At 50.8% G+C, this 26391-nt stretch overlaps 2 protein-coding genes across 2 annotated transcripts; one reads left to right on the top strand and one right to left on the bottom strand.

Annotated features, from left to right (window-relative positions):
• Positions 1-17204: 17204 nt before the first annotated feature.
• LOC138563358 (ice-structuring glycoprotein-like) lies at positions 17205-18716 on the bottom strand. Its single transcript, XM_069642841.1, has one exon. The coding sequence runs from the start codon at positions 18714-18716 to the stop codon at positions 17205-17207; it is 1512 nt and encodes a 503-aa protein (XP_069498942.1).
• Positions 18717-18972: 256 nt separating this feature from the next.
• Positions 18973-22533, top strand: LOC138563360 (elastin-like). Its single transcript, XM_069642842.1, has one exon. It carries the CDS (start codon positions 18973-18975, stop codon positions 22531-22533), a length of 3561 nt encoding a protein of 1186 aa, XP_069498943.1.
• Positions 22534-26391: the final 3858 nt, after the last annotated feature.

Here is a 26391-nt window from a genome sequence, read left to right on the forward strand (position 1 = left end):
ATTCCATCCAATCTCATTTGGCAGGAACAGAGTGCAGTGCTCTGAAGAGACCCTGAGACAACATGTTTAGCACACACAGTGCAGAGTGTCTGTCCATAACTCTACGCGCGCCACTCTGCACATAATGACCCTGGTAACATCAATCACTCTGCACAAAGTGTAGAGTGACTGGTCAATAACTCTACCCCCACCACTCTGCACATAATGGCCCTGATAACACAACTCACTCTACACACAGTGCAGCGTGACTGTCAATAAATCTACCCCTGTCACTGCACATAATGACCCTGGTAACACCAGTCACTCTACACACAGTGCAGAGTGACTGTCAATAAATGAATCCCCGAACCTCTGAAAATAATGACATTGGCAACAACAATAATTTTGCACAAAGTGTAGAGTGACGGGTCAATAACTCTACCTTTACCACTCTGCACATAATGGCCCTGATAACATCGGTCCCTCTGCACACAGTGCAGAGTGGTTATCAATTAATGTACCTCTGCCACTCTGCACATAATTACCCTGATAACCAGGGGAGTTGCTAAGTCTGGAAAAGACCCGGGGCTAAGATGATGTCAGTACTGTTGGGATTGGGGGCTAGCTAGTCTTTTGGCTGTAGCTCCTGAGATTCTATCCGGGGCTACAACCAAAGGATCAGGGGCTATAGCCCCCCTAGCCCCCCCTAGCAACGCCCCTGCTGATAACATCAATCACTCGGCACAAAGTGCAGAGTGACTGACTGGCCAATAACTCTACCCCCACCACTCTGCACATGATGACCCTAATAACACTAGTCACTCTACACACAGTGCAGAGTGACTGTCAATATATGAATCCCCGGAACTCTGCAAATAATGACATTGTTATCAACAATCACTTTGCACAAAGTGTAGAGTGACTGGGCAATAACTCTACCCCAACACTCTGCACACGATGACCCTGATAACACGTCACTCTACACACAGTGCAGAGTGACTGTCAATAAATCTACCTCTGCCACTCTGCACATAAGGACCCTGGTAACAACAATCACTCAGCACACAGTTTGTAATGACTGGTCAATAAATCTACCCCCGCCACTCTGCACATAATGACCCTGATAACACCAGTCACTCTACACACAGTGCAGAGTGACTGTCAATAAATCTACCTCTGCCACTCTGCACATAAGGACCCTGGCAACAACAGTCACTCTGCACACAGTGTGTGATGACTGGTCAATAAATCTATCCCCGCCACTCTGCACATAATGACCCTGATAAAACCAGTCACTCTAACAGTGACCCCAGTTACCCTACTCCACAACACCTTGCAGTCACCTCACTCTGCGCACAATGGCCCAAAGAACGTGTCTTACTCAGGACACAGTCATCCAAATGACATCTCCCACTCTGACAACAATAATTCTGCAAAGGGTGGTCACCAGTAACCACAACCACCGACTCTGCACAAGTAATAACAATAACACACCTCGCCTTGCTCTCAATGACCCCAATAACTTTACCCTACAACTCTGCACAGTCACCCAAATAATAAATCTCACTCTGCTCAAAGTGACCCAAATCACACTTTTCACTCTGACAATAGCAACTCTTCAGAGAGTTACCACCCGTCACCCTACAGAGCTACTGTGCACAGTGTAATAGCAATAACACACATCACTCTGCCCACAGTGACCTCAGCAACTCTACCCTACAACTCTGTTCAGTCATCCAAATGACACATCTCACTCTTCTCACAGTGAGCAAAATAGCATGTTTCACTCTGATAACCAATAACTCTGCAAAGAGTGGCCTCCAGGTACCCTACACAGCTACTCTGCACACATTGATCTCAATAACACACCGCTTCACTCACAATGGCCTCAATCACCCTAAACCCATACTCTGCGAACAGTGTCTGGACCGGAATAACACGTAGCAATAATACCAGCCACCCACGTGGGTACAGTAGCCCCACATCTGGAGGCCTGCCCATTGGACCCGCCTTTCTCACTCTACTGTTAATGTGCTTTTGGTGATTTTTTCGCCCACTCAGAAGATTGAGAGTCGCTGGCTTACGCTTAGGCTCGGCATCGTCACATCCGTGGAAGGGCCGCGCAGTCCGAGTTCAGGGCTGTACGCCGATGTTGTGGTAAAGGCCCCCACAATACCACTGATGATTGTGCCCCCAAAACTCTGGAAGAGAAAAACAACAAAACAAGGTCCAGTTAACTGGGGTGCAGGTTTGTGAGGTTCAATCCTGCCACACCTGTCCTGAACTCTGTAACCCTAGAAAGCTCCATTGACTACAGATGACCGATGCATGTCCCATGGCCGAAGGCCCCATAGGCCACGAAAGCCATGTCCACGGTGCTTGGGTCTCTGAGGGAAACCACTGCTGAGCTTGAGCTGGTCACATGCCAGGATGTGATGGTCGTCAAGACCCTGAGGTAATCCCATACCTGGAGGAAAAAGCCATTGTGGGTAGCCTCTTTCTAAAGCACTTAACTCTTTTGCCTAGGCAAACTGGTTCCCAATGCGGAGGCTTTGCGGTCATCCATAGCCCTGTTCTCGCTCTAGCCTACCTTCTCTAGTCTTCTATAACTATGGATGAGGGCCCATCATGGGAAACATCTCCTTCATCTGGGGGTGTATGAAATATAATAGGGGGGAGGTCTGATCACAACAAGCACCGACCCACTACCTCTGTTATTAGGCAGGCCCCTGTTCTTTGACATGGCTCCTAGCTCATATTAAACCTCACTTGGTCTGGCCATAGCTTGCCCTGCCCTCCTGGGTCTGGCCATAGCTCGCCCCGCTCTCCTGGGCCTGGCATAGCTTGCCCTGCCTTCCTGGGTCTGGCATAGCTTGCACTGGTCTCGTGGGCCTGGCATAGCTTGCCCTGCCTTCCTCGGTCTGGCATAGCTTGCCCTGCTCTACTGGGTCTGGCATAGCTTTCCCTGCTCTCCTGGGTCTGGCCATAGCTCGCCCTGCTCTCCTGGGTCTGGCCATAGCTTTCCCTGCTCTCGTGGGCCTGGCATAGCTTGCCCTGCCTTCCTGGGTCTGGCATAGCTCGCCCTGCTCTCCTGGGTCTGGCCATAGCTTGCCCTACTCTCCTGGGTCTGGCCATAGCTTGCCCTGCTCTCGTGGACCTGGCATAGCTCGCCCTGCTCTCCTGGGTCTGGCCATAGCTTGCCCTGCTCTCGTGGGCCTGGCATAGCTTGCCCTGCCTTCCTGGGTCTGGCCATAGCTTGCCCTGCCATCCTGGGTCTGGCCATAGCTTTCCCTGCTCTCCTGCATTCCAAACTGGGGACTATGGAGTTACTCTATGTAAACATAAAGTTATTTCTTTGGCCCCAGTTCTAAATGCTCCCAGCATTTGCAAATCGGGCAAGCAGCCTGTAAAAAGAATGCATAATTTGATCAGGAGCCCACAATGTGATACAGTGTCATGGCCAGGAGTAGAACGCATACATTTAACAAGTAGATACACACCCCCACCCTCCCAGCCCCCCTCACCTCTCCCTATTTTCCAAAGCACAGCTCCTGAGAACGTCTGTCTACAACTTGCTACCCCACAGTGAGGAAGCTGGTACATCTAATCGGGTCTCTTATGGGTCACTGCTTCACCGGAAGTGACAGTCATTTAGCGGCTGTAAGGAGTCTTTTTACTATGCCCATCTCTAAAATGATATGTCTGCAAACACTGACTTGTAGGCTTTCTTTGAACTGTTTAATCTTTAATTAATATTTGAGGCAGGCTGGTCGTACCACCATTTTACAACTAATTTTGCAATATGCATTAGTAGAGATTGGGCCGACGCTATTTTGCAATTCATGAAGGGCTACTGGATACTATTGCGTGTGTCGGAAGCGGCCTCAGAGACGAGGAAGAGGTGCGGCTTGACACGTCAGTGGGAGATCAGAGTGTGGTCCTTTACTCTAGCACGGGAGGCTAGGCTGTGTCGAACGGTCGGGAGCGGCTCGCGAGCATTGTTGGCTTTCCCGGTGCTTCCTCGCGTCCTCGCTGTATCGGGGAGGTGGGCCCCAAGGAAGCCGCATTCACAGGCGTACGGCGCGGCGGCCCCCGTGCGTCGGTGTCCCTGGAGAAACGAACGCACCCCTAAGCATAGGCGGAGGAGCGGAAGGGCTGCGGTGCTCCGGCTGGGCTGCGCCGGGCTGCACCAAGCGTGGCATAACGCCGGATTAAACCCGTGGTCTAAGTAAGTAGAGGGGGGCCCAGGGCATGGGGTATGGGCACTGCCCCGGCTCTCTCCCCATAGCAGGCTTGATTACTTTGCTCTGCCCAGGTCGCCCCTTGTTTTTCTTTTCTCTGGGGCGCTTTATCAAGCAGGGCTTGAAGCCCAAGAAGCATTGGGAGCTCACCTTAGAGAAGGGCTGGCCCAGGACTAGTCTGTGGTGGACCTCCAAGGCCCCTTTAACAGTGTAACTGCCCTGTGTCCCAAGGGAGAAGGTAATTAAGAAGCTCTTCCCCGGACGTGGGGAAAGTTGCCCGGCACTGGGTCCTTGTAGTACATTGGATACCCTGTAGAAGAAATAACACTGTACTCTGAGGAGGAAGAGACTTGGGAGATCACCCCGGGGACTGCGGGCTAAGGCCTTTGACCCGGACTACATAGCCTACGTTTCCCCCTCTGTATGGTCTGGAAGACACAGAGTAAGCGTTAGGCAGCCCTCCCGGATTCCCCAATATTTTCCTAAGAACTATTCCACTCGGAGATGCAGCGGGGGAAGAGAGCTCCTCATTCAATTTATAATCTGAGGAATAACAAGCCGCAAGCTATGAAGGAGATAAAGGAGTCCAATAGAAAAGGGGGCAAACGTAAGAAGAATGCTAAACATGATCTACCTGTAGCACAAGGAGCCATCACGGAGTTCTTCCCGGTGAACCCTCCTCCTGAGATCAATTCCACCATAATTGACGAAAGGGCGATACCGGTGAACAGGGATGGCCTGTCTATTAATTCTTCTAACTTTGATGATATTGATAACAATTCCCTCTTGGACCTGTGTCTGACAATACAGAGAGGAATGCAGCCTTACGCCCCACAGACTATGGCAAGTGGCTTACCGTTTCAGAACAAAAACGGCACGATTGCTGATGCAGGGGAGCATAACGCTGCGGGATATTCTGAACGTCTATCTACATTTCCAAACCTTGCTATGGCTTCAATGGAGGATGAGCCGGATCACGAGACAATGGGGGGCATGGGATCCCATCCCAGTACTACTCAATTAGCTGAGCTCCAAACGTCGGTAGGTGCCCTCCAATTTGCCTTGAAAATATTGCTTCAGATGACGGGTCGTATCCTGGCAAACTCCAATTCCATTTCATTAGCATTGGAACGGAAGGATATACCGCGTGAGGACGCGGAAGATAATTTATTAGTCGCTCTGCAAATAGCCGAGGAGATGGAAGATCAAGTATCCGAGAGGGAGGAGAGTGTGGCCCAAGAGGCACCGGACAGTATCATCGCGATTGAAGAAGTCCCTATAGAGGCAGCAAACCAAGATCTGGAGCACAGTCCTCGGGGCCCCCTCTCACGGAAATAGCGTAGACTGGCAAAGAAGGCTTTTAAACATAAGCCTGTTAAAATTGCCCCTCAACTCCCTACTATAGGAACTGACCCGTCAAATGAAACACGTTCTAAAAAAGCTCGGAAAAGAATGATGAGAGCGGCATCACGGTTGGCGATGAAAAAAGGCCCACTCTCAGACTGGCTGATGCCCGAAGAGAAGCCACATGAAGTGGACATCGACATAACAATTGGGGAGGGCTCTGAACCAGAGTTTGAATCAATCATGTTCATTCAGCCAGAGCCTACACCTGAGGGACGGTTATCGGTGGAACTGCTTGAGCATATACCTCCAGGGAAAACGAAGGATGTGCAGGAAACCCATATAAACCGTATGTTTCATTAAGAATTTATATCCTAGGAACAACAACTCCTGGTTGGCACGCTCAGAGCTACTGACTAGATTATATCACATCCCTCAACTTCGAGTGTTAAAATCTGAGGATTTTCTGTTTATTGAACCCCTGTCGGGCCCTAATCCCAATGTCTCTGCTCTACATTGTGTGTTCCTGAACACGGCACAACTGCTTAGGAACCACAAAGAAGAGCTGAGAGCGGTAGATATTGCCATTGATGTGGACCCGCAGGAGAAAGATCTTTCTGTAAACCCTGAAGGACCCAGTCTTACCACCAAATTTGGCAAATGACCCTAAGATAGTGTCAGGGGAGAACCCTCTATTGGCTGAAGTACAACAGGCACTTAAGTCCTTATTGGAGTCTCTTCCCCAGTTGCTACAGAAGCACTGAAGCCTATCATTATTTTCCTGGAACTGCAGAGGCTTCTCCCATCTATTGAGGACGGAGGGCTCTGCAGGTCTTTTATTCCATCATAGCTGTATTTGTCTGCAAGAGACTTGGGCAGTGGACTCTCTCTTTCTGGATGGCTATGTTACATACCAATCACCTGCACAACGGGGAAGCAAGGGACGCCCCTATGGCGGCCTACTTACGGGGGTAGTTAACACCATGATGTCTCGTAAAATTCAATGCAGAGCTGAGGATCAATTATTGGCAGTGCAAGTTGCATACCCCCATGGTGAGGGAAGAGTCAAGTTTCTTCTTATCAACCTTTATAACCCCCCTGGAGCAGTAGCAAGAGACTCTCTACAAGAGGCTTTACAGGATTTATTGACCTCCTGGTCATTGGGAACTAGAAATGCCGCAGTCATGGTAGTGGGGGACTTCAATTGTCACATGTCCGATGAAACTCCTATAGCTTCTAATCCAGGCCTCAGCTCCAGATGTCTGATGACGCATGGAAAGAGGGAGAAGGAAGGCCTGGGGTGGATGCAACTGTTTGAATCTTGGGACCTGGCAATGATCAATGGCTGCACCTCGGGGGACAGGCCAGGGAAACATACTTGGTCTAACGGATCATCCTGGAGTACATTAGACTATATACTGATGTCCCCCGAGATGCAGTCAAGAGTGGCTGATATGTGGGTAGAGCCCAACAGTTGGAGCGACCATGCGGCATTGCTATGTACATTCCAGACCCTGATTCCCGATACTCCTAAGCTAAACATCGGTAGTATTTTAACCAACTGTTCAGGAACTAGAATAGTTTGGACGGAGAAGAATGTAAGAGCGGCCTCTGAAGCACTTAATCTGGATGTGGCTGATGGCTTGGGAGATTTCCAGTGTATGTCTGTAAATGAAATTGAAGGGTGGATATCAGGGTTCTCAGGCCATTACGCCGCTATCAAAAAGGGGTATATTTTGAAAGAGGGAATTGCTCCTCTCCCGTATAATGGGGAAATTAGAGATGCCAAGAGAGGGTTTAGAAGAATTATACATAGCTTAAAAGGTCAGAACCTCTCTGGAGTCTCATATCGTGAGAAATTAAGAACGGCCAAAAATCAATATAGAGCAAAGATAAAGGGCATTAAGAGAATAGAGAGGAATAATTGTTACCAGCGACTTGTTAAAACTATCTGTTCTAGAAACTCCCAAAGTATATGGGCACTCTTAAATGAGAATAGAGCGAAGGCCATAGGATCTGTCGCTAATCCAATCAACGAGAAAATATGGGAACGATTCCTCCTAAATCGCAATGCTGGGGAAGATGGGCCCGAGAGTAGCTCTATGGGGAAGCCTCCTATCCTTCCCCCTTTTGACGTTTTGCCTGGGGCAATATTTAACAAAATAGTTATCCTCAAGTCTTCTAGAGCTCCCGGTCCTAATGGTCTTGCGAATGTAGTGATAAAAAAAAATCCGTCCTTTTGGGCGGACCTATTCTCTTTACTTTTTAATAAGATCTTTGTACTGGGGAAAATTCCCCGATCTTGGCAAACTGCTATTCTGATCCCGGTGTTTAAAAAAGGCAATCGCACAGATCCAACCAATTACAGGCTTTTATCCATGCTGGATGTCACTGGGAAACTTTTTGCCTCTCTTTTGCTCAGTGAAATGCAAAAATGGGTAGAGAACACTGGTATACTCAGTAGATTCCAATGCGGTTTCAGGCGGGATTTTTCTACATCGCATAACCATGGACATATTGCGTACGAGGGCGCTAAGTAGGGGCCAGCCCCCGTTGTACGCACTCTTTATTGATTTCAAGGCCGCTTTTGATTCTATTCCGAGAGCGAGGCTTTGGAACGAGCTAGAAGTGTTGGGTTGCCCTTCAGGTTTGTTATATTATCTTAGGTTGCTTCACCAAGATACATCCGTGAGCCTCAGACTCAATCAGGAGGGCAACACGACCCGAAATGTGATGCAAAACAGAGGGGTCAAGCAGGGCTGCGTCACAGCGCCTCTCATATATAACCTGTATGTACATGACATCCCTGCGACACTTGCTGAGGTAAATAATTGCCCACCAAAAATAGGCGAAGTCTTATGTGTGGTCTTGGCGTATGCCGACGATTTGGTAGTCCTCGATAACACCATTGGTGGTCTCAGGCGTTCTGCCCATACTCTTTGGGAATACGCTAAGATCAACGGCCTGACCATCAATTTGGAGAAGACTAATGTGTTGAGATTCACTAGGAAAAGAGTAACCCGTGTGAATTTAATAGTCCATAAACATTCTATTCTGTACGCCCCGTCCTATCGCTACCTAGGAGTGGAAATGGAGCCCCTAGGTGATTATGCTCTATGCAGACAGGGCCGTGTTACTAGGGCTCTTCAAGTGATCTCACTTATTGCATCTTTTACTAATAAACAAGGGGGTTTTACTTTGTGGGGGACCCGCCACCTTTACATGCAAGTTTTTGCACCTATGGTCATATATGGCCTCGAGTCGCTGCTGACGGCAAATCTGGCGTGGCTCCAAGTGTTAGAGGGAAAGTTCTGGTGACGCATGCTGGGGCTTCCCCCGGGTGTGCCGATGGCCCTGATAAGATTAGAGTTCCGCCTCCCTTCACTTAGGGCTATGGTTTTGAAAAGAAGATCTGGGTTCTACCTTAAGATGACAAGTGGATCATGTAATCCTCTATTAGTAGTTTTACATCAGGAATTAAGCAAAAAACATACCACCTCGTCTTTTTATAAAGTCATGGGTAAATTCCTTAAAGAAATTGGCTGGACTCACAGAGGGACAAGTGTTACTAAGGAAATGTTAAATGCACTTGGGAAAAAGGTGGACCTGTGGGACTGGCTGGAGAATTTTGCCCATTTAGACACTCTTAAATCATATCACTTTGTGAATTATAGAGTCTATAAGTTCATGAAACCGCAGGCCTACCTTTTTCTCTGTCCCACTAGAAGACTCCGCCGCTTCATCATTTTGTTCCGATTAGAACAATTACCGACCTTATCCATCACAGGAGCACGGGAAAACATTCCTGCAGTAGAACGAACATGCCGGATCTGCAAATCCCCCTTGTGCTCAGAGACAGCCAGGCATCTACTAACTCAATGCCGGGCACTGAAGAAGACAATTGTCCATTTCCTGGGTGAATGTGTGCATGATCCGCTCACTATACATGAATTCTCATTCTGGCAGTATTGTACCAATACTTGCAACATGCACTTATTCATAGCACTTTATAATATCTGGCAACAGATAGAACCAGGATTGGGGCTTTAAGCATGCCCAATTAACATTTCACATGGAAGAGGCTAAGGATCCAGCTGGGCTCTCTTAAGTGTACAGGACGAGCGTAGTCACAGGTTTTGCTGTGACCTCCCAGGACTAACAGTAGTAAGATGCATCTAGTCATATTATGATTGAGAGCTGAATTTAGGCTCGGGTTGGAATTGGATTGTTAAATCAAACAGAAGTGGCCTGTATTTGGGAATGCTACGGGTCATAGTGGGACCGCAACATACTGTTTAAAGGGTCTCGGAGGATAACATGCAAGTTTGTAAAAGTATCTACAAACAATATTAGGAATGCATCTAATTATTGTTTTTCTCCAGCTTGGATCTCCTCCTCTTTGTTTCTGTGATTTTTAATTTATGTACTATAAGTTATATGGAGTCTTGATTTACGATTGATGATTTTATGAGAATGATTTCATGTGTACGATTTTATGCTAATGTTTATTAATATATGTGTAAAGTTTGAATTTATTTTCAACCTATAGCACATTAAAGAATTTGATTTGATTTGAAGGACTTGCACTGGTCAAATTTTAAAGCTAATTAATCATGAGCATTTTTGGCTGCCTGGTCCATGTCACTGTTTCGTAATAAAGGTTTCCTGCGGACTGGTACCTTATGGCCCGTTAAATTTAATTTGAATTGGTTTTTATAATGCACTTCAAACCTGATTTCGGGTTCTAAGCGCGGATCAGGGATTCGAACCTCTGTTGCTGTGCGTGGTCTTTCTTCCAAGACCACCAGGTTGCCCCTGCAGTATTCTGTTTTCTACTGAAATAGCCCAATTTTACATTGTCCAGTGAGGCACCCTATGCAGGAGACCTCGTATGTTTGCTCACTAACCTCCTGCTAGAACCATACAGGGCTGCAAAGGAACAGACCCGGTGACCCCTTACTCAACCCCAACTGTCCTACAGACATGTAACTGTTACTATAAGGCTCAATTGTGATTTTATAAATTATAGGCAAATACCTATTGGACATGTTACATAACAATCTTTTAAGACCACGCTGAATTAGCAAGTGTAGCTAACATGGGACATATTTTATGTATTTACTGCTTGCGTTTTGTCCCATCTCTGGTTGGCCAAAAGGTGTAGACCGCTCTCAATATCCGTAATATCAAGCCAGCAGAACACAGCTGACCGTCAGAATGGCTCAAACATTTCGACCTATGCGACGGCGGGTATGTCCCATCTTCCCTGAGTGGAAGGCCATATTCCATAGATGGGAAGTTGCATCCATGACTTGTATGGCTATGTTTGGCCCCACTGTGCAATGGAGAAGGAGTGGAATGTTCCACTTTGCGGGGTGGGGTGAGGACGTTCCACTGGCAGAACTTGAAGACCCTAAAGTTGGACTCAAGTCACCATCAGGCTATATCTAGACCAAAGAATGTCCTCTTGGCCGGTACTGGCTATGTTTGGCCACACTGTGAAATGGAGAGGGAGTGGAATGTTCCACCATGCTGGGTGGGGTTGGGGCATTCCACTAGCTGAGCTCGAAGACCCTAAGGTTGGACTCAAGTCACCATGAGGCTACATCCAGACCAAAGAAGGCCCTCTTGGGCGGTACTTGATTGGAAGAACAAGGCCCCGTCCTTTGCAATCTTCTGGATTTGCTAAAGACCTCTGAAAGGTCCTGAATGCTCTCTCAGGTGGTCATACGACCCCCCATTACTCTCTGTGCCTCCGTACAAGAACCTGCAAATGATATTAGAATCCTGGTTACATGAGTGCTCTGGCATAGCTTTTGGGGGACTGCAGCATGTTGAATAGAACCCCAATCGCCATGCCACCTGGGCATGAGCCCACCCCCATTATTGCCTGAGAACCCCGCAGCCCCACTCACATCTCACCATTGGGATTCTGGGGATAGAGAATTCCCAGCCACGCCCCATCTTTACAGACGGAGCTTTGTCCTGTCACTTACCACAAGGAGCCATATAAGGGCACAAGCGATCACGAGCCCCAACAGGACGTAGAGAATGATGGCATAGACAGGGACTGGTGACTGTGGTGCAGCCCCCGCGCCCACACTGTTTGCTGCATTGGGAAACAAGAAAGGGTTGAAGTCAGATCAGAGAAATGACAGCTCTTTTTCATTGGCCATTCCCTCCCAGATCCTACAGTAGATTCCTCTTCCATCACTGGCCGTCTTTCACACATCCTAAACTCGATCCCTCTGCTGTTATTGGCCAGTCCTTCAAAATTCTAAAGGAACATTAACTGCTGCTATTGGCCAGTCCTTCACACTTTCTAAAGAAGACTCCACTGATGCTCCTGGTCAGCCCGCCCTAAATACTAAAGGAGATCCTTTTGTAACCTTTGGCCTATCCTTGACATCCTAAAAGGATCCCTGTGTAACCATTGGCCTGCCCTTCACATTCTAAAAGAGATTCCTGTGTAACCATTGGTCTGTCCTTCACATCCTAAAGGAGATCCCTGTGTAACCATTGGCCTGTCCTTCACATCCTAAAGGAGATCCCTGTGTAACCATTGGCCTGTCCTTCACATCCTAAAAGTGATCCCTGTGTAACCACTGGCCTGTCCTTCACATCCTAAAAGAGATCTCTGTGTAATCATTTGCTAGCACCACAAACATCACAAGGCTGATCTTAGCAGTCATAGGTAATTCCCGCATACACCATGAAGGAGACCCCTCTTTAGCAATTAGTGGACCTTCACACATCCAAGGTCGATCACTGAATAGCAATTACCCCAAACCTCTTGCATTCTAAAGTAGATCCCATAATCATTGGCTGGCAGTAGTCATTGGTCATCATCTAACACATTCAAAAGTAGCTCTCTCTTTCATTAGTCACCATACTCTCAAGCATCCTAAAGTGGATACCTATACTGCTATGGGCTAATCCTTCACAGACCATAAAATAGATCACTCTGCTGTTATTGGCCAATACTTTAAACATCGTCAAGTAGACCCCTCTCTGTCCATCAACAAGTCTTTCACTTCTCATTAAGTAAATCCCTCTCTATCCATTTACCTGTCATTCAAACATCCTAAGTAGATCCCTCTGTAGCCACTCGGTGGCACCCCACATGTCCTGAGGTAGATCCCTCTGTAGCCATTGGCTGGCAACCCGCATGCCCTAAGGTAGATCCCTCTGTAGCCACTGGCTGACACCACACATGTCCTAAGGTAGATCCCTCTGTAGCCATTGGCTGGTACCCCACATGTCCTAAGGTAGATCCCTCTGTAGCCATTGGCTGGTACCCCACATGTCCTAAGGTAGATCCCTCTGTAGCCATTGTCTGGCACTCCACATGTCCTAAGGTAGATCCCTCTGTAGCCATTGGCTGGTACCCCACATGTCCTAAGGTAGATCCCTCTGTAGCCATTGGCTGGCACCCCGCATGTGCTAGGTAGATCCCTCTGTAGCCATTGACTGGCACCCGATACGTCCTAAGGTAGATCCCTCTGTAGCCATTGGCTGGCACCCCACATGTCCTAAGGTAGATACCTCTGTAGCCAATGGCTGGCACCCCACATGTGCTAGGTAGAGCCCTCTGTTGCCATTGGCTGGCACCCAATATGTCCTAAGGTAGATCCCTCTGTAGCCACTGGCTGGCACCCCTCATGTCTTAAGGTAGATCCCTCTTTGGCCATTGGCTGGTACCCCACATGTCCTAAGGTAGATCCCTCTGTAGCCATTGTCTGGCACTCCACATGTCCCAGGTAGGTCCCTTTGTAGCCATTGGCTGGCACCCCACAAGTGGTAGGTAGATCCCCTGTAGCCATTGGCTGGCACCGATATGTCCTAAGGCAGCTCCCTTTGTAGCCATTGGCTGGCACCCCACATGCCTTAGGTAGATCCCTCTGTAGACATTGGCTGGCACCCCACATGTCCTAAGGTAGATCCCTCTGTAGCCATTGGCTGGTACCCCACATGTCCTAAGGTAGATCCCTCTGTAGCCATTGGCTGGCACCCCGCATGTGCTTGGTAGATCCCTCTGTAGCCATTGGCTGGCACCCGATATGTCCTAAGGTAGATCCCTCTGTAGCCATTTGCTGGCACCCCAAATGTTCTGGGTAGATCCCTCTGTAGCCATTGGCTGGCACCCCACATGTCCTAAGGTAGATCCCTCTGTAGCCATTGGTTGGCAGCCCACATGTGCTAGGTATATCCCTCTGTAGCCATTGGTCGGCACCCGATATGTCCTATGGTAGATCCCTATGTAGCCATTGGTTGGCTCCCCACATGTCCTAAGGTAGATCCCTCTGTAGCCAATGGCTGGCACCCCACATGTGCTAGGTAGAGCCCTCTGTTGCCATTGGCTGGCACCCAATATGTCCTAAGGTAGATCCCTCTGTAGCCACTGGCTGGCACCCCACATGTCTTAAGGTAGATCCCTCTGTGGCCATTGGCTGGTACCCCACATGTCCTAAGGTAGATCCCTCTGTAGCCATTGGCTGGCACCCCACATGTGCTAGGTAGATCCCTCTGTAGCCATTGACTGGCACCCAATATGTCTTAAGGTAGATCCCTCTGTAGCCATTGGCTGGCACCCCACATGTGCTAGGTAGATCCCTCTGTAGCCATTGACTGGCACCCAATATGTCTTAAGGTAGATCCCTCTGTAGCCATTGGCTGGCAACCCACATGTCGTAAGGTAGATCCCTCTGTAGCCAATGGCTGTTACCCCACATGTGCTAGGTAGAGCCCTCTGTTGCCATTGGCTGGCACCCAATATGTCCTAAGGTAGATCCCTCTGTAGCCACTGGCTGGCACCCCACATGTCTTAAGGTAGATCCCTCTGTAGCCATTGGCTGGCACTCCACATGTCCTAAGATAGATTCCTCTGTAGCCATTTGCTGGCACCCCACATGTCCCAGGTAGGTCCCTTTGTAGCCATTGGCTGGCACCCCACAAGTGGTAGGTAGATCCCCTGTAGCCATTGGCTGGCACCGATATGTCCTAAGGCAGCTCCCTTTGTAGCCATTGGCTGGCACCCCACATGTCTTAGGTAGATCCCTCTGTAGACATTGGCTGGCACCCCACATGTCCTAAGGTAGATCCCTCTGTAGCCATTGGCTGGTACCCCACATGTCCTAAGGTAGATCCCTCTGTAGCCATTGGCTGGCACCCTGCATGTGCTTGGTAGATCCCTCTGTAGCCATTGGCTGGCACCCAATATGTCCTAAGGTAGATCCCTCTGTAGCCATTGGTTGGCAGCCCACATGTGCTAGGTATATCCCTCTGTAGCCATTGGTTGGCACCCGATATGTCCTATGGTAGATCCCTCTGTAGCCATTGGCTGGCACCACACATGTCCCAGGTAGATCCCTCTTTAGCCATTGTCTGGCACCCCCACATGTCTTAAGGTAGATCCCTCTGTAGCCATTGGCTGGCACCCCACATGTCCTAAGATAGATCCCTCTGTAGCCATTGGCTGGCACCCCACATGTACTAGGTAGATTCCTCTGTAGCCATTGGCTGGCACCACACATGTCCCAGGTAGATCCCTCTTTAGCCATTGTCTGGCACCCCCACATGTCTTAAGGTAGATCCCTCTGTAGCCATTGGCTGGCACCCCACATGTCCTAAGATAGATCCCTCTGTAGCCATTGGCTGGCACCCCACATGTACTAGGTAGATTCCTCTGTAGCCATTGGCTGGCACCTGATATGTCCTAGGGTAGATCCCTCTGTAGCCATTGGCTGGCATCCCACATGTCCTAGGTAGATCCCTCTGTAGACATTGGCTGGCACCCCACATGTGCTAGGTAGATTCCTATGTAGCCATTGGCCGGCACCTGATATGTCCTAGGGTAGATCCCTCTGTAGCCATTGGCTGGCACCCCACATGTCCTAGGTAGATCCCCCTGTAGCCATTGGCTGGCACCCCACATGTGCTAGGTAGATCCGTCTGTAGCCATTGACTGGCACCCCCCATGACCTAGGTAGATCCCTCTATAGCCATTGGCTGGCACCCCACATGTCCTAAGGTAGATCCCTCTGTAGCCATTGGCTGGTACCCAATATGTCCTAAGGTAGATCCCTCTGTAGCCATCGGCTGGCACCCCACATGTCCTAAGGTAGATCCCTCTGTAGCCGTTGGCTGGCACCCCACATGTGCTAGGTATATACCTCTGTAGCCATTGGGTGTGACCCAATATGTCCTAAGGTAGATCCCTCTGTAGCCATTGGCTGGCTCCCCACATGTCCTAATGTAGATCCCTCTTTAGCCATCGGCTGTCACCCCCACATGTCTTAAGGTAGATCCCTCTGTAGCCATTGGCTGGCACCCCACATGTCCTAAGGTAGATCCCTCTGTAGCCAATGGCTGGCACCCCACATGTCCTAAGGTAGATCCATCGGTAGCCAATGGCTGGCACCCCACATGTCCTAAGGTAGATCCATCGGTAGCCAATGGCTGGCACCCCACATGTTCTAAGGTAGACCCCTCTGTAGCCATTGGATGACACCCTACATGTCCTAGGTAGATCCACCTGTAGCCAATGGCTGGCACCCCACATGTTCTAAGGTAGATCCCTCTGTAGCCATTGGCTGGCACCCCACATGTCCTAAGGTAGATCCCTCTGTAGCCATTGGCTGGCACCCCACATGTTCTAGGTAGATCCCTCTGTAGCCAATGGCTGGCACCCCACATGTCCTAAGGTTTATCCATCGGTAGCCAATGGCTGGCACCCCACATGTTCTAAGGTAGATCCCTCTGTAGCCATTGGCTGGCACCGTACAGGTCCTAGGTAGAACCATCTGTAGCCATTGGCTGGCACCCCACATGTCCTAAGGTAGAATCCTCTGTAGTCATAAGCCACCCACTCCCACCTCTTGAAGCAGGGTCCTCTGTAGTCACTGTCCATTCCTTGAAACAGCCAACAGTAGGTCGCTGAAACCAATTGCCTAGAACCTCTTGCATTCTACAGGAGATCCCTCAATAGTCATTGGCTTCCCTCTCTTACACACATACGTACACGTCCTTCCAGCGTGGCGTGCTCACTGTGTCTCAGTTAAGCCTTCGTTCGCCAATGTGACTCGCCAGTGTGGCTATTGCACACGCCTTGAACCGGTGCCCCCAACAGCCCCCACGCAGTTGTAGAAGTCCTACTCTTCCAGCTCTATGCCCTCTATGCATTTATGGTTGCTATGTATAGCGCCTGCAATCATGCACAGATTGCTTCGAGGCGCCATTATCCACTCTTCTTGAGACTGAGTGACCCAGGCCTGCCCACCTTCCCAGAAGCTTTCCACTCTGCATCAAAGACGCCACACCCCTCCTCCCCCCCCAGCCTCATCGCCCTTCATTGGGCAACCCTACATGGCCCTGATTCCCCGGGAAGCTCTAAAAGAGATCCTGACCTCAGGACCCCTGTAAGAGGTCCCAGTGAAGGGGTGTTTGTCACCTTCCTAGCACCAGACTCATCCTTTCAATCTCAACCGGCCTTATGCATATTAATGGCTGAGCCTAGCCCCCAGAACCATCGAATCTGCCAAATGTCCTGGGTGGTCATGACACAACAGTCCCTGCTTGGTCGCCAGCCTATCACGGGCATTTCTGCTGCCCCTTTTCCCCACGTTGTATTTCCCAGGATTTTTACGATGGGCATTTGATGGTGCGCAGGGGGGTTCTAGACTTGCACCTACCGGATACCATCGATGAAGCGGGGGAGGACTGGCCACCTGCCGCCACCATAGACTCAGCCAAGATGGAGGCGGTCTCACTGGATGGTACTGAAGAGGGGATGGAGGGACGGGCAGCAGCTCCAGTGGACTCTGCCACTGCACGGCTTGTAGAACCTGTACTAGGTCCAGGTGCTGCAGTTGTTGCAGATCTTTCAATGGCTCCAGCTGTTGCAGCAGTTGCGGGGCCTGCACTGGTGCCGGGTACTGCTGATGTTATAGGCTTGGCTGCTGAACTGGTTCTAGATGCTTCAGTGGTTGCAGGTCTTGCACTGGTTCCAGGTGCCGCAGTGGTTTCAGGTCTTGCACTTGTTCCAGCTGTTGCAGCAGTTTCAGGGCCTGCACTGGTTCCGAGTACTGCTGAGGTTATAGGTATGGCTGCTGAACTGGTTCTAGATGCTTCTGTGGCTGCAGGTCTGGCACTGATTTCAGGTGCCGCAGTGGTTCCAGACCTCACACTTGTTCCAGCTGTTGCAGCAGTTGCAGGGCCTGCACTGGTTCTGGGTACTGCTGAGGCTATAGGTTTGGCTGCTGAACTGGTTCTAGATGCTTCAGTGGCTGCAGGCATTCCACTGGTTCCAGGTGCTGCAGTGGTTGCAGATCTTTCACTGGTTCCAGGTGGCACAGTGGTTGCAGGCCTCACACTTGTTAAAGCTGTTGCAGCAGTTGCAGAGCCTGCACTGGTTCCGGGTACTGCTGAGGTTATAGGCTTGGCTGCTGAACTGGTTCTAGATGCTTCAGTGGCTGCAGACATTGCACTGGTTCCAGGTGCTACAGTGGTTGCAGGTCTTGCACTTGTTCCAGCTGTTGGAGCAGTTGCAGGGCCTGCACTGGTTCCGGGTACTGCTGAGGTGATAGGCTCGGCTGCTGAACTGGTTCTAGATGCTTCAGTGGCTGCAGGCATTGCACTGGTTCCAGGTGCTTCAGTGGTTGCAGGTCTTGCACTGATTCCAGGTGCTGCAGTGGTTTCAGGTCTTGCACTTGTTACAGCTGTTGCAGCAGTTGCAGGGCCTGCATTGGTTCCGAGTACTGCTGAGGTTATAGGAGTGGCTGCTGGACTGGTTCTAGATGCTTCAGTGGCTGCAGGTCTGCCACTGATTTCAGGTGCTGCAGTGGTTCCAGACCTCACACTTGTTCCAGCTGTTACAGCAGTTGCAGGGCCTGCACTGGTTCCGGGTACTGCTGAGGTTATAGGCTTGGCTGCTGAACTGGTTCTAGATGCTTCAGTGGCTGCAGGCATTCCACTGGTTCCAGGTGCTGCAGTGGTTGCAGATCTTTCACTGGTTCCAGGTGGCACAGTGGTTGCAGGCCTCACACTTGTTAAAGCTGTTGCAGCAGTTGCAGAGCCTGCACTGGTTCCGGGTACTGCTGAGGTTATAGGCTTGGCTGCTGAACTGGTTCTAGATGCTTCAGTGGCTGCAGACATTGCACTGGTTCCAGGTGCTACAGTGGTTGCAGGTCTTGCACTTGTTCCAGCTGTTGGAGCAGTTGCAGGGCCTGCACTGGTTCCGGGTACTGCTGAGGTGATAGGCTCGGCTGCTGAACTGGTTCTAGATGCTTCAGTGGTTGCAGGTCTTGCACTGGTTCCAGGTGCCGCAGTGGTTTCAGGTCTTGCACTTGTTCCAGCTGATGCAGCAGTTTCAGGGCCTGCACTGGTTCCGAGTACTGCTGAGGTTATAGGTATGGCTGCTGAACTGGTTCTAGATGCTTCTGTGGCTGCAGGTCTGGCACTGATTTCAGGTGCCGCAGTGGTTCCAGACCTCACACTTGTTCCAGCTGTTGCAGCAGTTGCAGGGCCTGCACTGGTTCTGGGTACTGCTGAGGCTATAGGTTTGGCTGCTGAACTGGTTCTAGATGCTTCAGTGGCTGCAGGCATTCCACTGGTTCCAGGTGCTGCAGTGGTTGCAGATCTTTCACTGGTTCCAGGTGGCACAGTGGTTGCAGGCCTCACACTTTTTAAAGCTGTTGCAGCAGTTGCAGAGCCTGCACTGGTTCCGGGTACTGCTGAGGTTATAGGCTTGGCTGCTGAACTGGTTCTAGATGCTTCAGTGGCTGCAGACATTGCACTGGTTCCAGGTGCTACAGTGGTTGCAGGTCTTGCACTTGTTCCAGCTGTTGGAGCAGTTGCAGGGCCTTCACTGGTTCCGGGTACTGCTGAGGTGATAGGCTCGGCTGCTGAACTGGTTCTAGATGCTTCAGTGGCTGCAGGCATTGCACTGGTTCCAGGTGCTTCAGTGGTTGCAGGTCTTGCACTGATTCCAGGTGCTGCAGTGGTTTCAGGTCTTGCACTTGTTACAGCTGTTGCAGCAGTTGCAGGGCCTGCATTGGTTCCGAGTACTGCTGAGGTTATAGGAGTGGCTGCTGGACTGGTTCTAGATGCTTCAGTGGCTGCAGGTCTTCCACTGATTTCAGGTGCTGCAGTGGTTCCAGACCTCACACTTGTTCCAGCTGTTACAGCAGTTGCAGGGCCTGCACTGGTTCCGGGTACTGCTGAGGTTATAGGCTTGGCTGCTGAACTGGTTCTAAATGCTTCAGTGGATGCAGGCATTGCACTGGTTCCAGGTGCTGCAGTGGTTGCAGGTCTAGCACTTGTTCCAGCTGTTGCAGCAGTTGCAGGGCCTGCACTGGTTCCGGGCACTGCTGAGGTTATAGGCACATCTGCTGGACTGGTTCTAGATGCTTCAGTGGCTGCAGGTCTTGCACTGGTTCCAGGTGCCACAGTGGTTGCAGGTCTTGCACTTGCTCCAGGTGCTGCAGTGATTGCAGGTTTTGCACTTGTTCCAGCTGTTGCAGCAGTTACAGTTCCTGCACTGGTTTCGAGTACTGCTGATGTTGTAGGCTTGGCTGCTGAACTGGTTCTAGATGCTTCAGTGGCTGCAGGCATTGCACTGGTTCCAGGTGCTGCAGTGGTTGCAGGTCTCACACTTGTTCCAGCTGTTGCAGCAGTTTCAGGGCATGCACTGGTTCCAGGTACTGCTGAGGTTACAGTCTCGGCTGCTGAACGGGTTCTAGATGCTTCAGTGGCTGCAGGTCTGGCACTGATGCCAGGTGCTGCAGTGGTTGCAGACCTCACACTTGTTCCAGCTGTTGCAGCAGTTGCAGGGACTGCACTGGTTCTGAGTACTGCTGATGTTATGAGCTTGGCTGCTGAACTGGTTCTAGATGCTTCAGTGGCTACAGGCATTGCACTGGTTCCAGGTGCGGTAGTAGTTGCAGGCCTCACACTTGTTCCAGCTGTTGCAGCAGTTTCAGGGCGTGCACTGGTTCTGGGTACTGCTGAGGTTATAGGCTTGGCTGCTGAACTGGTTTTAGATGCTTCAGTGGCTGAAGATCTTGCACTGGTTCCAGGTGCTGCAGTGGTTGCAGGCCTCACACTTGTTCCAGCTGTTGCAGGAGTTGCAGGGCCTGCACTGGTTCCGGGTTCTGCTGAAGTTATAGGCTCGGCTGCTGGACTGGTTCTAGATGCTTCAGTGGCTGCAGGTCTGGCACTGGTTCCAGGTGCTGCAGTGGTTGCAGGTCTTGCACTTGTTCCAGGTGCCGCAGTGGTTGCAGGTCTTGCACTTGTTCCAGATGTTGCAGCAGTTGCAGGGCCTGCATTGTTTCCAGGTACTGCTGAGGTTATAGGCTCGGCTGCTGAACTGGTTCTAGATGCTTCAGTGGCTGCGGGTCTGGCACTGATTCCAGGTGCCGCAGTGGTTTCAGATCTCACACTTGTTTCGGCTGTTGCAGCAGTTGCAGGGCCTGCACTGGTTCCGAGTACTGCTGATGTGATAGGCTTGGCTGCTGAACTGGTTCTAGATGCTTCAGTGGCTGCAGGTCTGGCACTGATTCCAGGTGCTCCAGTGGTTGCAGACCTCACACTTGTTCCATTTGTTGCATCAGTTGCAGGGCCTGCACTGGTTCTGGGTATTTCTGAAGCTATAGGCTCAGCTGCGGAAATGGTTCTAGATACTTCAGTGGCTGCAGGTCTTGCACTGGTTCCAGGTTCCGCAGTAGTTGCAGGTCTTGCACTTGTTCCAGTTGTTGCAGCAGTTGCAGAGCCTGCACTGGTTCTGGGTATTGCTGAGGTTATAGGCTCAGCTGCTGAAATGGTTCTTGATACTTCAGTGGCTGCAGGTCTTGCACTGGTTCCAGGTGCCGCAGTGGTTGCAGGTCTTGCACTGTTTCCAGCTGTTGCAGCATTTGCAGGGCCTGCACTTCTTCCGGGTACTGCTGAGGTGATAGGCTCGGCTGCTGAACTGGTTCTAGATGCTTCAGTGGCTGCAGGTCTGACACTGATTCCAGGTGCTGCAGTGGTTGCAGACCTCACACTTGTTCCAGTTGTTGCAACAGTTGCAGGGCCTGCACTGGTTCTGGGTATTGCTGAGGTTATAGGCTCAGCTGCTGAAATGGTTCTTGATACTTCAGTGGCTGCAGGTCTGACACTGATTCCAGGTGCTGCAGTGGTTGCAGACCTCACACTTGTTCCAGTTGTTGCAACAGTTGCAGGGCCTGCACTGGTTCTGGGTATTGCTGAGGTTATAGGCTCAGCTGCTGAAATGGTTCTTGATACTTCAGTGGCTGCAGGTCTTGCACTGGTACCAGGTGCCGCAGTGGTTGCAGGTCTTGCATTTGATCCAGCTGTTGCAGCAGTTGCAGGGCCTGCACTTCTTCCGGGTACTGCTGAGGTGATAGGCCCGGCTGCTGAACTGGTTCCAGATGCTTCAGTGGCTGCAGGTCTTGCACTGGTTCCAGGTGGCGCAGTGGTTGCAGGTCTTGCACTTGATCCAGCTGTTGCAGCAGTTGCAGGGCCTGCACTTCTTCCGGGTACTGCTGAGGTGATAGGCCCGGCTGCTGAACTGGTTCCAGATGCTTCAGTGGCTGCAGGTCTTGCACTGGTTCCAGGTGGCGCAGTGGTTGCAGGTCTTGCACTTGATCCAGCTGTTGCAGCAGTTGCAGGGCCTGCACTGGTTCCGGGTACTGCTGAGGTTATAGGCTCAGCTGCTGAACTGGTTCTAGATGCTTCAGTGGTTGCAGGCACTGCACTAGTTCTAGGCCCTGCACCTGTTCCGGCTACTCTAGGGGTTGCAGTTCTTTCCACTGTTCCAGATGTTGCTGTCGTGCTGGTTAAAAGTGATGCAAGTGCTCCAGTTGTAGTGAAGGAAAGTCGTTCCCCTGTAGAGAGAAAGTGCAGAATTCAGTGTGTGTTACGTGTGGGCACTGTCTCGGCTTTACCCGATCACAAAGTTCACCCATCACTTTAAATCAAGGAGCCCAGGGCTTCTCCATGCATACCTGGAGACTGATGAGCCATGTGCACTGTTGCAACACCACATAACACACTCGGTCTCCAGCTCTTTCTTTGATCTCACAATATCAGTTCTCCCTGCTGGTCACTCCAGCCCTTCCTGTACTAATCTGAACCCCCCAAACCCCTCCCCCCACCATATGGGCTGGCTAAATGCTCCATACATGTTGCACAGTTGATGTGAAGACATGATCTTGGCGCTCGGAGTGAGCTAGTCAGTGCAAGAGTGAGTGTGCTAGTAGGGCTGGGCGGTCATATAGCACACACTGTGGACACAACGAGGCCTTCAAGTGAGCTGGGTCCCCCTGGATCCCGAACCCAGCAAAACCGGTGGGTCCCAATAGGTGGGTCCCCTGATTTCGACTGAGGTCCTTACTTTTAATGGGAGCCCAGGGCTTCCCCCCTCGGGCATCGTATTACACCTGCCTGCACCTGCCGAAGGTGTATTTCAGTTTGGCAACTAAGCAATCAGTGTGGCTCCGATGGCAGAGGCAACACATCTATACAAATTAACAAATATACACTCTAAGGGGCTTTTAATGAGTATTACAGCATTGCAACAACAGCACTTTAATAGTACACGCAGTACAGGCACTGATGGGTCTATTATTTCGTGTTAAAGCCTGACAATTGTGAGTTCGGCTGTGTGGCTATAGACAGTGGTAATGCAGTGGTAACACATTTACCACTACATTACTGCCACATTATTGCGCCGCGGAAACTATGAGTTTGGAAGTAAAGTGAGGAAAAACCGCCTGCAAAATACTGACGGTAATCCTGCCATTTTACGCGAAAAAACATGAATTTTGGCAGAATTACTGCCAGTGGAAGTGCCACCAAAATCCTCATGGAGTCCAATGGACTCCATAAATGGGGACTAACACCACCATACTGCCACTTGTAATCGAGCAGTAAGTCCCCCGGACCAAGTGGCGGTAATGGTAAATGTGTTTGGCGGTATATCAGCCGTTTTACCACCAGGATACCACCGAACTTGCAATGAAGCTGATGTTCTCTATTGTTAGGGCTTGAATACTTTCAGTGGTTTCTTGCACTCTTTGGCTTCTCCTGCTCTTCCAGTCCCAGATGCTGGAATGTTACAGCAGACACGTGACTTCAGAAGCAGGAAAAGGCCCAGGCATTAAACCTGCACCCCAAGTGCAGCAACAACCCCAGCACAAGCCCAAAGCAAAGGAGATTAAATGCATGTTGCAGGCAGCCTGTCCTCGGGCCGCAAACACAGGGGTTGACTGGCCTCTAGGGCACTCTGGATATTTCCTGGTAGGCCTCTGCACACTGATCTGGGGTGGGCTGACCTCGAGTGAACTCTGGAGATTTCCCGGTAGGCCTCTGCTCCCTCAGGAGGAGTGGACTGGCCTGTAGGGAACTCTGAAGATTTCCCGGTAGGCCTCTGCACCCTCAGCAGGGGTGGACTGGCCTCTAGGGAACTCTGAACATTTTCTGGTAGGCTTCTGCACCCTTGCCAGTGGTTGACTGGCCTCTAGGGAACTCTGGAGATTTCCCGGTAGGCCTCTGCACCCTCAGCAGGGGTGTACTGGCCTCTAGGGAACTCTGGCGATTTCCTGGTAGGCCTCTGCACCCTGGGCCTCTTTTTTTGTGGTACCCTATTTTATTTCCACGTTTTCTCATTGGAAAAGGGTTGGGCTTGCTGAAAATGTGTAATATGGGGTCACTTTTAAAATGATTTCCTTGTGCTGGGCAAGGAGTATGGATTTATTGTGTTGTATTTATTCAGGTTAATGGGTGTTTTCACCCAGAAACACTTGAAAAGAAATAAAAAAAAGTGAATGGGGCTGAGTCGGGTGGTGTAGATAAGAGGGCGAGGTAATGGTCAGCAGGACAGGAAAGACATTTCACATTATTCCAAAATGGACAGAGTGTACAGCGAGTAGTATAGAAGCATGTGTGGGTGCTCTGCCTTGTTAAGGAGACGAGGCTAAGTAGGGGGGAGAGGGGCTGGAGAATTGGAGGGGTTGGGGAAAAGTGTGGGCTTAGTGGTGGGAGAAAGGGCTGAGCAAGGAGATAGAGCTGGGTAGAGATTTACAGCATGGAGAAGGGGCAGGGTAGGGAGTTATGAGCAAAAAGACTGGCTGTGTAGGGACTTTGAGCAGGGTGATGGGGCTGGGCAGGGCACTATAGCAAGGAGATGGAGCTGGGCATGGGGTTAGCAAGGAAGGTGGGGCTGGGCATGGGGTTAGCAAGGAAGGTGGGGCTGGGCATGGGGTTAGTCAGGGAGATGGAGCTGGGCATGGGGTTAGTCAGGGAGATGGAACTGAGCATGCGGTTAGCTAGGGAGATGGAGCTGGGCATGGGGTTAGCAAGGAAGGTGGGGCTGGGCATGGGGTTAGTCAGGGAGATGGAGCTGGGCATGGGGTTAGTCAGAGAAATGGAACTGAGCATGCGGTTAGCTAGGGAGATGGAGCTGAGCATGCGGTTAGCTAGGGAGATAGAGCTGAGCATGGGGTTGGAGCTGGGCATGGGGTTAGTCAGGGAGATGGAACTGGGCATGGGGTTAGTCAGGGAGATGGAGCTGGGCATGGGGTTAGCCAGAGAGATGGAGCTGGGCATGGGGTTAGCCAGAGAGATGGAACTGGGCATGGGGTTAACTAGGGAGATGGAGCTGGTTATGGGGTTAGTGAGGGAGGTGGAATTTGGCATTTGGTTAGCTATGGAGATGGAGCTGGACATGTGGCTAATCAGGGATATGGAGTTAGTCATGGGGTTAGCAAGGGAGATGGGGCTGGGCATGGGATTAGTCAGGGAGATGGAGCTGGGCATGGGGTTAGTCAGGGAGATGGAGCTGGGCATGCAGTTAGTCAGGGAGATGGAGCTGGGCATGGGGCTAGCCAGAGAGATGGAACTGGGCATGCGGTTAGCTAGGGTGATGGAGCTGAGCATGGGGTTAGTCAGGGAGATGGAGCTGAGCATGGGGTTAGTGAGGTAGATGGAACTGGGCATGTAGTTAGCATGGGAGATGGAGCTGGGCATGGTGTTAGGGCATGGGGTTCGTGGGGGAAATGGAACTCGGCATGGGGTTAGCTAGGGAAATAGAGCTGATCATGGGGTAAGTCAGGAAGATGGAACTGGGCATGTGGTTAGTCAGGGAAATGGAGCTGGCCATGGGGTTAGCTAGGAAGATGGGGCTGGACATGGGGTTAGTCAGGGAGATGGAGCTGGGCATGGGGTTAGTCAGGGAGGTGGAGCTGAGCATGCAGTTAGACAGGGAGATGGAACTGGGCATGTGGTTAGCTAGGAAAATAGAGCTGATCATGGGGTTAGTCAGGGAGATGGAGCTGGGCATGGGGTTAGTCAGGGAGATGGAACTGGGCATGGGGTTATTCAGGGAGATGGACCTGGGTATGCAGTTAGCCAGGGAGATGTGCCTGGGCATGCAGCTAGCTAGGGAGATGGAGCTGGGCATGGGGTTAGCCAGAGAGATGGAACTGGGCATGCGGTTAGCTAGGGAGATGGAGCAGAGCATGGGGTTAGTCAGGGAGATGGAGCTGGGCATGCAGTTAGCTAAGGAGATCGAGCTAGGCATGGGGTTAGTGAGGTAGATGGAACAGGGCATGTGGTTAGCAAGGGAGATGGAGCTGGGCATGGAGTTAGCTAGGGAGATGGACCTGGGCAAGAGGTTAGTGAGGGAGATGGAATTTGGCATGTGGTTAGCTAGGGAGATGGAGCTGGACATGTGGGTAGTCAGGGAGATGGAGCTGGTCATGGGGTTAGCAAGGGAGATGGAGCAGGGCACGGGGTTAGTCAGAGAGATGGAGCTGGGCATGGGGTTAGTCAG

The sequence above is a fragment of the Ambystoma mexicanum genome, chromosome 1q, assembly GCF_040938575.1.
Source record: "Ambystoma mexicanum isolate Mex_15411 chromosome 1q, UKY_AmexF1_1, whole genome shotgun sequence".
NCBI lineage: Eukaryota > Metazoa > Chordata > Amphibia > Caudata > Ambystomatidae > Ambystoma > Ambystoma mexicanum.